General features: G+C 43.7%; 3 protein-coding genes across 3 annotated transcripts in view; 2 read left to right on the forward strand and 1 right to left on the reverse strand.

Moving 5' to 3' along the window:
• The first annotated feature begins 439 nt into the window (after positions 1–439).
• Positions 440–3847, forward strand: bphl (biphenyl hydrolase like). The gene is made up of 7 exons (XM_034583231.1): positions 440–602; positions 1605–1711; positions 1811–1977; positions 2217–2370; positions 2447–2578; positions 3251–3374; positions 3479–3847. The coding sequence occupies exons 1-7, from the start codon at positions 520–522 to the stop codon at positions 3567–3569; spliced, it is 858 nt and encodes a 285-aa protein (XP_034439122.1). The 5' UTR covers positions 440–519; the 3' UTR covers positions 3570–3847.
• An 865-nt stretch (positions 3848–4712) lies between these two features.
• On the forward strand, positions 4713–7032 carry psmg4 (proteasome (prosome, macropain) assembly chaperone 4). Its single transcript, XM_034583234.1, has 3 exons — positions 4713–5025; positions 6060–6135; positions 6680–7032. Exons 1-3 carry the CDS (start codon positions 4849–4851, stop codon positions 6799–6801), a joined length of 375 nt encoding a protein of 124 aa, XP_034439125.1. The 5' UTR covers positions 4713–4848; the 3' UTR covers positions 6802–7032.
• LOC117760303 (solute carrier family 22 member 23) overlaps positions 6919–12581 on the reverse strand; it is an 18256-nt gene continuing 12593 nt past the window's right edge. The window contains exons 5-10 of the mRNA XM_034583222.1: positions 12415–12542; positions 11186–11288; positions 10742–10968; positions 10176–10208; positions 9938–10061; positions 6919–9300 (exon numbers count right to left, since the gene is read on the reverse strand). Of these exons, the coding sequence (XP_034439113.1) occupies positions 8880–9300; positions 9938–10061; positions 10176–10208; positions 10742–10968; positions 11186–11288; positions 12415–12542 (1036 nt within the window). The 3' untranslated portion in view covers positions 6919–8879. The remainder of the gene's footprint in view (positions 9301–9937; positions 10062–10175; positions 10209–10741; positions 10969–11185; positions 11289–12414; positions 12543–12581) is intronic.

A 12581-nucleotide genomic window follows, 5' to 3' on the forward strand; every position in this document is an offset into this window, starting at 1 on the left:
TTTTAGCTTGTTGTTTATTCTCCATAACACGACATAACGTAACATGACATATTGTAGGCTGGTGCAGATTCAATGCTCCGTGGTCATTTTGATATTATCTGATATTGTTTGTTAAGAACTTTTCCTGAAATGAAATAAATTTGTTCGGTTTCAAACGAACATTTTGTTTCAGGAAATTCCTCCAAGATCATAATTCTACTTATGAAATAAAAGCGAAGCAGAAGATCATCTGAAGGAATCGGATGTAAACAAGGACATTTAGTTAAACGTGTAACTTTGTGTGAATGATATTTTTCCTTCCGGTAATTTTGATACTTTCACTTTAAATTTCCATCAGCAACCAAGATGACGTGAACGACCCGAAGTGAAATCAGCTTCCGGAACGTCTTCGGTCAGAGGTGGTCAAAGTTCAAAGTGTGTGTGTGTGTGTGTGTGTGCACCTCCCCCCCTCTCTCTCTCTCTCCGTGTGTGTGTTAGTGAATTTCCCTCCCTCTCTCTCTCTCTCTCTCTCTCTCAGTCATGGCTCGGTTTGTGCTCACTGGACGTTTCTTGAATCTCAGACCTGACGTGAACAGAGTCCTGACAGCAGCTCGGACCTACTGGTAAATATTCTGTTGTTTTGTTTTTTAAACTCCCAGTTTTCTGTTTTGCACGATTCTTTAAGAGAGAGAGAGAGAGAGAGAGAGAGAGAGAGAGAGAGAGAGAGAGAGAGAGGTGCAGAGAGAGAGAGAGAGAGAGAGAGAGAGAGAGAGAGAGAGAGAGGTGCACACAGAGAGAGAGAGAGAGAGAGAGAGAGAGGTGCAGAGAGAGAGAGAGAGAGAGAGAGAGAGAGAGGGAGAGAGAGAGAGAGAGGTGCAGAGAGAGAGAGAGAGAGAGAGAGAGAGAGGTGCACACAGAGAGAGAGAGAGAAGAGAGAGAGAGAGAGAGAGGTGCACACAGAGAGAGAGAGAGGAGAGAGAGAGAGAGCGCAGAGAGAGAGAGAGAGAGTAGAGAGAGAGAGAGAGAGAGAGAGAGAGGGAGAGAGAGAGAGAGAGGTGCAGAGAGAGAGAGAGAGAGAGAGAGAGAGAGGTGCACACAGAGAGAGAGAGAGAGAGAGAGAGAGAGAGAGAGAGAGGTGCACACACAGAGAGAGAGAGAGAGAGAGAGAGAGAGAGAGAGAGAGAGAGATGCACACAGAGAGAGAGTGAACTTTAACCTCTTAAAATTCCTGCTCTGCATTTCATCATTCCCATCAGCTGTTAGGAAACATTTGTATTTGAAATTTGCAGTCGTATCCATTTATATGATTTTACATTATAGTTATAGTCATTATCAGTATTATCTTTAATTATATACAAAGATGTGTATTAGACTCGGCATCTGTTTTTAAATCATATATTTTTTTGTAGTCAAGACTTTTACTGTCTTAATGTTTTTTGTTGTTTGATTTAATATTATCTTCTATGTTATCTATTCTTATTTTTGTTCTGTCTTGTTTAGGTCTCTGTGGTTTTATCAATCCTATCTTTTATCAGTTTGACCTGCAGAGCACTGACATGTTGACAGTTTAATAAGAATATTCTTTCATCATATTGACTGTGACTGATCTGTGTGTTTCCCTGCAGCTCGTCTGCAGGGGCCTCGGCTCGGCAGCGTGTGAATGGCGTGGATCTGTTCTACGAGCAGACGGGTCGGGGGGAACACGCCGTGCTGCTGCTTCCTGGAGCTCTGGGTAAACACCACAACATCCACGTGGCAGTTTGTAAAGAACGTACAATCACCTCCTCCTGTCAGACTAGTGTAACGTGTTCTTTGGTCTTTTCCACCGCAGGAAGCACGAGGACCGATTTCGGACCTCAGCTCAAGTCTCTGAACAAGGAACGCTTCACTGTGATTGGCTGGGACCCTCGTGGTTACGGACGATCCCGTCCCCCGGACAGAGACTTTCCCGCCGACTTCTACGAGCGAGATGCAGCAGATGGTGTGGAACTGATGAAGGTGATTTAAAATCAATAGATTCTACTCACAGATTGATAAAATTAAAATATGAAGGGAACCTTTAAAGTAAGAGTTCTGCAACGTGTAAGTTAAATAAAGATACTGTAAATGAATGAAAACAATGAAAACTCTTTGAGGATCCACTTTTCAATGCATCCCCGTCTCCTCTAATATATTTGTTTGCAGTAGACACGTTGCAGTTTGCTTGTGATTTAAAGCGTTTGTCATTTCTTTGGCAGTCCCTGGGTTTCTGTAAGTTCTCTCTGTTGGGCTGGAGCGACGGAGGCATCAGCGCTCTGATCGCAGCAGCCGGGAGCCGCGACCTGGTCCACAAGCTGGTGGTGTGGGGATCCAACGCCTTCATCACCCAGCACGACATGGACCTTTACAACGGTACTGACTGCCCCTGGGCTTTCCTTTCAAACTGTGCATGATCTAAATGTGATAATCTGCGTCTTCTTTGGCTCAGCGGTCCGGGACGTCTCCAAGTGGAGTGCGAGGATGAGGCAGCCTTTGGAGGACGTGTACGGAGCAGAACTCTTTGCTCGAACATGGGCAGCCTGGGTGGACGGAGTCTCGCAGTTCATCAAGAGACCAGAAGGTGCTGACCTCGTGCTGTTATAGACCCAAGACTGTTTATAATTGATCTTTTACCTATATATATATATATAATATTATATTATAATGGTTGCCAGTTAGAGACGCCCAGTTTGAGCCTCAATGTGCAGAACAAGCTGCTGTCCCCTCCAGTCTTTGTCAATGGGACTCAGTCACACATGAACAAGACACTTTGGCCGCGGCAGCACAACTTTACTTTTGGTACAAACCAGTTTAAACACAACTTTGACTTGTTTTTCATAGTTTGAACTCCTGATTTTATCTGTACAAAGCATTTCAGGATCCTCGTGTCTCTGCAACAGCTGAAGACACAGAAATGTGTCAAACTTGTCTCACAGGTCCTGTATTTATTCTTTAATGCACAAAAAAGGTGAAACAAAAAATGTTCTATCTTGTTTTTGTTTGTTAATTCTTAATCTCGTTCTGACATCTTGGTGGTAAACTTACCTATAAGTTACCTTTCCCAGGAGATTGAAATTCAAAGGGTTGAGGAACAGTTACTTGTTTTATATTCCAGATTCATTATTTTGGGGGTTTTGCACAAACATGGAGGCATCTGGACAAAAAGTTAAATGTGTACATTTTTGCCACAAGAGCTCTTCTACTTCCCCCCCCTGGGAGTAAACTGTTTATCACTTTGACGTCCTCTGCTTAGGGAGCATCTGCATGGAGTGTCTGCCCCTCATCACCTGTCCAACCCTCGTCGTCCACGGAGAGAAAGACCCCATGGTTCCCATCTCCCACGCTCAGTATCTCCACAAACACGTCAAAGGATCTCGGTGAGAACATTCACACATTTAAAAAACCCTCCAAACTACATCAAATTCAGAAAAACATGAACGTAACATGTGAAAAACATTTTTTATTTCTGTCCAAAATGTAGATTACATCTGATGCCAGAGGGGAAACACAATCTGCACCTGAGGTTCCCGGAGGAGTTCAACACACTGGTGGAAGACTTTTTGGGAGAATGACTTAAACAGTGAGACAATCACGTCTAATAGGTAACTGATCACTGCCAATATTCATATTCAAAGATTATATTTTCATGTCATTTATTCGATTTCTACCCGGCTCATTTCAAAAAATACTTTTACTGTAAAAAATCTGAATGTCCATTTTTGTATAATTTGTAAAGAAAGTTGGTTCCTTGTTTGTCGTATTATGTTACTCAGAAATATTTGCACTTGTGGCTGTTACACATAAAAGTGAGAAGATGGGTCAATAAATTGATCTTTAACTAATCTGATAATTGACTATTGGTCTGTTATTTTTCAAGCAAAGATGTCAAATATTATTTTCTTCTTTTGCTCCATTGTACTGAAAAAATGATTTCTTTGATTCATGAGACATTAAAGTCTCTTAGAATTTTGTTCTGTTTTTCTGACTTAGTGGTTTTATTTATTTTACCTGGTTTCATTTTGTTATGTTATTAAAATGTCGATCTGATATGTAGTATTTTATTTCATTTCATTTCATTTTATTTTGTTTTTGACCTGAACAGATCAGTCTGTGCGTAGTGATACTGACAGCGCTGCACGTGATGGCGTGGAATGTAGTGCGTGATTAGTGGCCGTGGTTCGGAGCCGTTTCTCCCAGTCCCCCCCCCCCCTTCAAACCGTGTAAACATTGCGTTGCAGCGAAGGTCCATCCTTCGCCAAAGGACACGATGTTGTCATAACTCCACTGTGCATTGTCCTATCACTACCAAACTTCTGTCTCATGATTATAGTCCAAGCCTGAACAGCTCTATGTGTCAATATTTCCTCAGTGTCATAGCGCCACCTACTGATTCACCATGAAACAGGAAGTACTTTGTAAATCCACTCTGCATTATCCAACCGGCCCCGAACTACTGACCTATGATCACAATCCTGACCTGAACAGCTCCATATATTAATATCAGTGCAGGGTCATAGCGCCACCTACTGATCAGTGTGGAAATTGATTTGTTGTAACATTGTCCAATTGACACAAGATTGCTCACGCTACATCAGAGCCCCAAAACGCATTTGCAACGCAGAGACATTGATCGCTCTCTCCACTAACCGCAACAGGCTTCAAAACGCACGAGCTCGGGCACGTTAGTTTTGTATTGTATTGTTGCAGTCGATCGGTTGTGCTGCACTCTGCTCTCTGTGTCTCTCTCTGCTCGTCGTGGATCGACTCGTTCGGTCTGACGAACCCGGAAGTGTGCGTCTCCTCTCGCTGAACCGTTTCCTGAGGGAGACACTTGATTCGGAGTGAAACTCGATGTCCGAGGCGGTGAACGGATCCAAGATGGAAACTATTTCCCTTCACAACTTCTCGGAGAAGATCCTGGAGCAGCAGGTGCACTTCCACGTGATGAAGCTCAGCGGAGGCTTCTTCCTGTGGGTCGGTTCCGCTCCGGTTCTGTCCAACATGGCGGTGTCGATGAGCGGCAAGTGTGTGAGTGCAACACCAGACAACAGGTTCTAGATCCGACGGGTTCCAGATCCGACGGGTTCCAGATCCGACTTCAATATGAACTCTTTATATTTAAGATCTATTAACCACAGAAGCTTCTGTTGCTGCTGCTCTGGGATCAGGTGAAAGGCTCAGTCATGGATCCACAGATCAGAGTGTGACTCAGTCAAATGAGGAGAAGTATTAAAATATCACAACACGAGACAAAGAATTCTGCTAAATGAACAATAGGTGTTTAAAGTTTGTACATTATGACTGATATTGGCCACAGAAAGTTCAAGAGTCACAGGTGAGAACATTAATGCTTAAAGTTATGTGTTATTATTATTAAGTAAACATGTAAAAATAATTCTGGCTGCAGCTTCTTAAAAGTGATAATCTGCTTTTCTTTGATTCATGTGACATTAAACTGAATCTCTGTGAATTTTATTCTGTTATTCTGACTTCAGCAGTTTAAAGACGTCACCTCTCATTTCTTGGATAATATTGTTATATTATCTATTTTAACACATTTTCTCTCAATATGATTCTGAGAAGTTCACATATTCATATATAAATTCACAAACTGTTAGATTATTGCAATATTGTTTAAATTTCTATATGTGACCTGGTCTCATTTTGTTTCATTTTATATGTTAAATATTATCGTTGCAGAAAATTATCACTATATTTATTGTATTTTTAAAAAATTGAACTTAGGCATGTTATTTTACATTTTACCCATAAGCTTCATAAATAAATACAGAACCCAAATATGAATAAATATATAGAACTTGAATCAAGGAAATAAACATAAGCAGAGAAAGAACAAAATTTTAGTTTATTTCTCAGAGAATAATTCATTCATGGATCTTGGTGAAAAAGAATCAGACATATTAACAGGACTGATATTAATGAGTGTTTGTAATTCACAGCTTGATTGAATTCAAAGCGCCTGCGGAGGTCTGAGCTCTACTGAGCGACATTATAACAATATAATAATTATATTTATTTGTCTGTTGTTTTTCTGTCTGTAGGACTCGATGCCTTTATCCACGTTACTCTTGGGGGACCCGTCGAACACTGCTCCAAATTCTCTGTCACAGAGATTAGGTAAAGAATGATGAGAAATGCATGAGTGAAGGATTCAGTTAAAATAGGTCGTTAAAATCTCCTTTAAGCTCCCGTGTGGTTATATTTTCTGGATTTAAAAATAACTGTATAAATGTTTCTGTATATTTTTTTGCCATCACTTCAAGTCTTGAAACAAGTTTGAGTTTGTTTGTTCCTCACAGGATGAGACATGTTGAAAGAATGTGTTCTTTGATGTTTCACATGATTAAAAGAGATTAAATAGTTCACTGTGATAAAATCTCAGCCCAGATTTAGAAGTTAAAACCAGTGGCTGCTTGTGGTGTGTGAAAAACAACAAATACACCAGCATGGTATTTCACAGCAGGGCAGCTATAATTGTAAAGCACTATTTAAGCAAAGAAATTCAATTTTATGTTTAATATTTGTATATTTAACCTATTTTTTCGTGTTTTCATAATGATTTTAGTTTGATATTGGAGGAAATAACAACCTACAACAGTAAAAAAAAGAATTTGTGTCCAAATTAAAGTGAAATAATTGTGTATTTGTATGTGTTTTGCAGCAAAAAAGACCAAGAAGCAAGTTTTTGTGAGCTACAATCTTCCAATGACGGACTCCAACCTCGGTCTGTTGGTGGAGAACAGGATCAAGAAGGAGCTGGAGCTTCACCCTGAACATTTCTGATCCTTCACTGAACTTCTTTTATACGGAACTGACGACATTCAGGACAGAACGAGAACATGGCCGGTCCAACTCACTCAGAAACTGTGATTCTACTGCAACACAAAAAACCACACACGGTCACATCATGTGTTCTTTTATTGACATAATAAATTAAGTGGTTCATTATCAAAACATTTAGGCCTATGGCTTTTTGTACAAATGCATCATATTAAAAAAATAACACTTAGAAAACATTAGTGGTTGAGTTCAGTTTTTTTTCTTCCTCCACATGTTTCGTTGTTGAAAACATACAAACTACTGAACCGTACAGTTGTGTTGAAAATACATGTGTCTTAAACACTACTTTAAAAACGCAGGATGATCTGTTTCATCTGTGGATCAATGTGCTTATATCCTCTAGAAGTAAGGTCGATGGTCCAGACCACAGGCTGTGAACAAAGATGGACGACCGCTTACTCCCACTATTCAGAAATGAAGCCAAAATATTCCCGGATACAAACGTTGCAATCTGAGCAGGAAAGGTTCCTATGATGGAGTTGCGGTATCGAGGTTTAGTGGATACGTGTTCTAAGCCAATCTTGAGTCAATCATGATGTTTTACCTGGTTTTTAGAGCATTAAATATCAATAAATAACCAACTTTTTGGAAAAATCTGCCTGATTTATGACCTATACTGCAGCTAGATACCAGGGGGCGCTCCAGACGAACATCATGTGAATCTGGGCAGTAGCGATTGAATCATCAAACCAATCCTATCGGATAAATCACATCTTAATTTGACAGGTGTTTTGTTTAATTTGGTCCGTGTCCCATCCACTTGCATGGAGGAGGCAGGGAGCGGTACTGCAGCCAGCCACCAGGGGGCGGTCAAGATGCTTTGGCGTCACTTTTAAGGAGCTGTCATGGCGTCCATCTTTACACACAGTCTATGATCCATACATAATGAATGAATGGCACATGTATACATACCTTACATCTCTATGCAGTACTAAAGGATACTTCCATAGTAAAGTGTATAAATGTACACTAATCACAACTAGGCCAGTTTCACGGCTGCTCTACTCTAATCTTCACAAACGTTTATTTCAAAAAACTGTAAAATATTGTGCTTTCTGGCTAAAGTTACATGTCCCAGGAGCAAGTTTACCACATTACCACAGTACAGGGGACACGGAGTGAGCGGCGGAGTGGAGATCGAGGAGGTATTTCAAACAACAAAACTTTGCCCTTGGCAGCGAGACAAAATAAATACTGGTTTTCATAAATTACATTCTCTGCTTTTTGTTAAAACAACAGAGCCATCGCGATAAAGCCATTTAAAAACGCTGAGACGCGTCATAAGACAAAGCACAGCCCGCCGACCGCTCGCTCCCAATGTCCGTTCAACGCTCAGATTCGTTTAGCGCGGTCTCTCCACACACAGCGTCTGCCAAGGTCTCCGGCTGCTCGTCGCATCGGGACAACCATCATACACCCACGACAACAGCAGTAAGTTTCAAAATCAACACTGGCCGTCACCGGCTGAAGATAAAGTGCCACAGCGGACTTCTCGCGGCGGGACCACAAATAGAGAACAGGGAACGTGTAAAACCACCTGTGCCAGTTTCATGCAGAATAAAAGAGTGGTAGCGGTTCGGCCAATCCCTGGATCTCCCAACGTGTTGGCCCGGAAAATCACAAACACCTGATTGTGTCTCTGACGTTTAGTGCAAATCAACTCATAAAAGAACCACAAGATGCAGTGAAATCCTCTTTCAACGAGTCACAGCTACAAACAGGAAAGCTCGTTCGCTCATCGTTGTTTCGGCAGAGCAAGAAAATCACCACTCGAGACCTTCATACTATTAAACACACTGACTTCAGGTAAACGTGGTCCAGGACTATATTTTTTGGCAACTCCTGAAGAATCATAATCACTACAAACTACACAAAATCACTATCGTCACAGTCTCAAACCATCACAAGAGTTCATCGGAACATTTCCTTCAAAAGTCCATTTCTTTCCTTCAGGGGGGGGGTTTCAGTCAGGTTAATGCTTGAGCAATTAATAGCACAGTAGTGGAGCGTCGCTGTGACGCTCACACCCCATTGGCTATGGCAGAATTTCCAATCACCTCCCCACCAGTCGCCAGGGCATACGAGGCCGGTACCGCTGCCAGAGCGGTGGCTGCTGCCACTGTAGCGCCCCCGGTAGCCGAGAGGTGTAAGGGCGTGTCGTGGACGCGGGAGTAGTCCCTGTCGCTCTTCACGAGGAGGAGGTGCTGCTCCCCGGGGTGGAGCAGCGTCTGCCGGGTGAAGGTCTCTCCGTCGGCCAGGCTCTCCGGCAGGGGCTGGCCCCGCGGCTCCGGCAGCAGCAGCAGGCAGATGATGCACAGCAGCGTGCAGCAGGCGAAGATCACGTGGTGCAGGAAGTAGCCCTTCTGGTTGTGGAGCTCCATGATGGGAGCGGTGAGCATCCCGAAGCCGGCGCTGGCCAGGACCAGGCCGAGCCCTCCACCCCTGCACAGACACAATCATTTGACTTATTAGTTTTGTTGCCGTCCCATCTGCTAACATGGAGGAGGCACGGTTTGTGACCTATACTGCAGCCAGCCACCAGGGGGCGATCAACTTGATTTGGCTTCACTTTTGTCGGCCATCGTTATTTACAGTCTGAAGCATTGTGTTGCTTTAATGGGCTTCAAGGCCACACTCACATTCCACCACAAGATGGAGCCAGTGAGCTGTCAAAAGACTCTACACTGTCTTTGATAATTCATTATTATAATAACATAATAAAACAGACAACACATGTAGGTGATAAAATACTGCACAAGGATTAATAAATGCTTTTTTTAAATATATGTTCTAAGAAGCTATTTAAAAGATGTCACAGATTCTGATGGAAAAAGTTTTTTCTTCCTTTGACAGAATATATTTTTCCAACACAATGCTCGGCACACATTTTATACTAACACTTAAAAAAGTTGTCACGTAATAAATAACAGCAGTAAAGGCAGTGAGTGGGGAGTGATTCCAGATGGCAGAGCTGCCCCCCCCTGCTGTGTTTCATCAGCCTCTGTATTCATGTGTGTAATGAGAAGTCAGACGACTCCCCGGTGCGTCGTGCTGCACGTCTACGAGCAGCCGCACTTACCTGATGACTGTCGGAGTGATTTCAGCACAAAAGAAGATGCTGAGCGTGCTGACGGCGTGCGAGGAGAACATCCCGATGATGGAGAACGCCACCGAGAATTTCCTGTTCAGGGAGTCTCGCAGAACTGTGGAGAGGAAGAGGAGGGAGACGAGAGGTGAGCACACGAGCAACACACAACTTAGAGTCATTCAAATAATGTGAAGTGACCTTGAAAGTGAGTTTACTGTCGTGTTCGTACCTGTGTCGTGGCGAAGGCTGTACTTCCCGATTACTGGATCCCATTAGTGAGCATTGGGAAATAGAAGAGAGGAGAAGATGTCATGACTCAGAGGACGGAGCAGTGCTGACTCAAAACAAGCAGAATTAAAAAAAGGCCTTTAGGACCAATCTGAGGGGAGAAGTGCTGAAGCCTGAAATAATGATGTAGGTCAGAGCAGGAGGAATCAGCTGAGGCTCCTATTAGACTGAGGCTTAAACTGCAGGGTGCACTGATTTAATGAGGGGGGGGGGGGGAGCAAGCACAGTGCCAAGAGTGTCCAAGTTTTTCTTAACGTGAAATTCAAGTTTATTCACTAAAGGCTCATTTGTGTTGCCTGTAACTTAAACTTTATTTGATATATTATATTCCCCCCTTGAGATTTTATCCTCGTGTCTTGTGGTCGAACTATTTGCTACACTGACCCCCCCCCCCCACACACACACACACACACACACACGTTTTCCTGTAGTACTACTTCCTTTCAGTTTTTGCTTTTCATTTTTAATCAATGTGGATTGGTTTGGCTCAGTTTAGTGAGAACTCACAGTTGAGTAAACCGAGCTGCAGCAGAGATGCCAGGGCCGTGATGATCATGAAGGTGAGAAGCCCCCCCCGACGTCCCATCAGCCCCACAGCGGGGCACACTGCCAGGCAGGTTGCCACGGCGATGCCAGCCATGGTGTAGTAGTCTGCGTGGCACAGAGCGGTCGGCTGCGCCTCCGGGTCCATCATACTGCGGGCGAAGCAGTGGTGGATCCCGTAACCTGTCAGGCTGCACAAGAGAGACACACAGACAGACAAAGGGAAATCAGACAGGAAGCCGGGACGTGGGACACGCGTCTGCCACGGGCCGAGTGACGCCCACACTCGCATCTTCATTCCTCTCTGGAGGACGAGCTCATGCGTAATTCATGCTCTCGACACAACAGATGTTGGCTTTGATTAGCAAAGGAACTGGACAAGCTCAGCCACAAAGGCAGCACACTTACGAGTTGACACACAGCACCACGATGTTCTTCCACAGGTTCCTGGTGCTCATCATCTTGACGACGCAGGTCCTCTGGGGTCTCTTGTGCAGCTCCTGCTCCAGCTCTGGTGGGAGACATGAAACGAAGACCTTGAGACCTTTTCTTTCAGGAGGTAATGAGAGAGCGGCCGCTAAGGGACCTTGGGGACAAGCTAATGTGCTGTGGGGCCTGAAGACGGATATAGGACGTCCCTTTGCCCACGCTCGTCATCTATCGGCCTGCTCGGCCACCGAGAGACGCAGGAACAATGAATCAGACACAGAGGCAGGGGAGGAAGACGTGTTGGTGGCAGAGAGAGGACAGATGTTCTGTGTCTAACATTTTTACACATTTTAAAATTGCTGTTAGGTTTTAGACGATTGCTCAGACATTTTAAAACATCACTCTAAACAACTATGATGGTTATTTCTCATTAGCTCATAAGGTTTTGCAATTAAATACTGATTCCTTAAAGTGGCTGACATATTAATTGTTAATAAAAAAATAATCCTAGCAGCCCTACAGGTCCCACTTTATTGATTTCTATAAACAGATGCATGTGAATATATATTAAATCTAGGTGCAGGCTGGAAACCTCCTGGTTTCTGTTTCTAGTTTGAATGAAAGGGATCGGCTATTTCATTTGTTTGTACTCAGATGCAAACAGCTGTTCACAGAGATCAGCAAAATGCCGCCTGGACCTTAAACACAATTTGTGTGGAAGCGTTTGACTCGTACGGCGAACAGAGGACAGAGGACAGAGGACAGAGGACAGAGTCTCGGGCCTGAACGCTGTCCTCAGCAGAGGCCACTAAACAGTTGAGGCTAATTCTCCACCAGACGATTACTGATGGGCTCCGAGATTAAACTTTATTGATCCTCCAGTGAAGTAAATGCTTTTGAACCTTCATATTCAAAGAAGACATGTTTCTTGTTGCAGTTGAATTACATCATATGAACGTGTGTGCACACATGAAGGGGGGGGGGGGGGGGGGGGGGGCACCTTGCATGTGAGTCAGTGTCTTTGTGTGTTTATTGCATGTTCATGTCATCACATCGTGAATTGAGGCGAGTAAAGCAGCAGGAAGTTTAAAACCCAGAAGCAGATGGATTTTGGATGTTTGTCGTCTTGTTTGTCGTCTTGTCTGTCGTCTTGTCTGTCGTCTTGTTTGTCGTCTTGTTTGTCGTCCCCTCCTGGAATCGATCCTCACCTGTGAAAACCCCGCTGGGCTCGGTTGTCAGGTCAACCTGGTTCTTCCTGGCGATGTGAAGCATCATGGCCTTGGACCGCCTGTAGTGCTGGGTGGCCAGCAACCAGCGCAGTGACTCGGGAAAAATCCTGCCGAGAGGGAAAGATTGATGAGAACAGAGTGTGTTG

This window comes from Hippoglossus hippoglossus, chromosome 4, assembly GCF_009819705.1.
Source record: "Hippoglossus hippoglossus isolate fHipHip1 chromosome 4, fHipHip1.pri, whole genome shotgun sequence".
NCBI lineage: Eukaryota > Metazoa > Chordata > Actinopteri > Pleuronectiformes > Pleuronectidae > Hippoglossus > Hippoglossus hippoglossus.

Coding starts and splice junctions, on each gene's coding strand:
- bphl (XM_034583231.1), top strand. CDS start 520: ATGGCTCGGTTTGTGCTCACTGGACGTTTCTTGAATCTCAGACCTGAC. Junction 603..1,604: donor ACAGCAGCTCGGACCTACTG/GTAAATATTCTG, acceptor GTTTCCCTGCAG/CTCGTCTGCAGGGGCCTCGG. Junction 2,371..2,446: donor CGACATGGACCTTTACAACG/GTACTGACTGCC, acceptor TCTTTGGCTCAG/CGGTCCGGGACGTCTCCAAG.
- psmg4 (XM_034583234.1), top strand. CDS start 4,849: ATGTCCGAGGCGGTGAACGGATCCAAGATGGAAACTATTTCCCTTCAC. Junction 5,026..6,059: donor TGTCGATGAGCGGCAAGTGT/GTGAGTGCAACA, acceptor TTCTGTCTGTAG/GACTCGATGCCTTTATCCAC. Junction 6,136..6,679: donor TTCTCTGTCACAGAGATTAG/GTAAAGAATGAT, acceptor TGTGTTTTGCAG/CAAAAAAGACCAAGAAGCAA.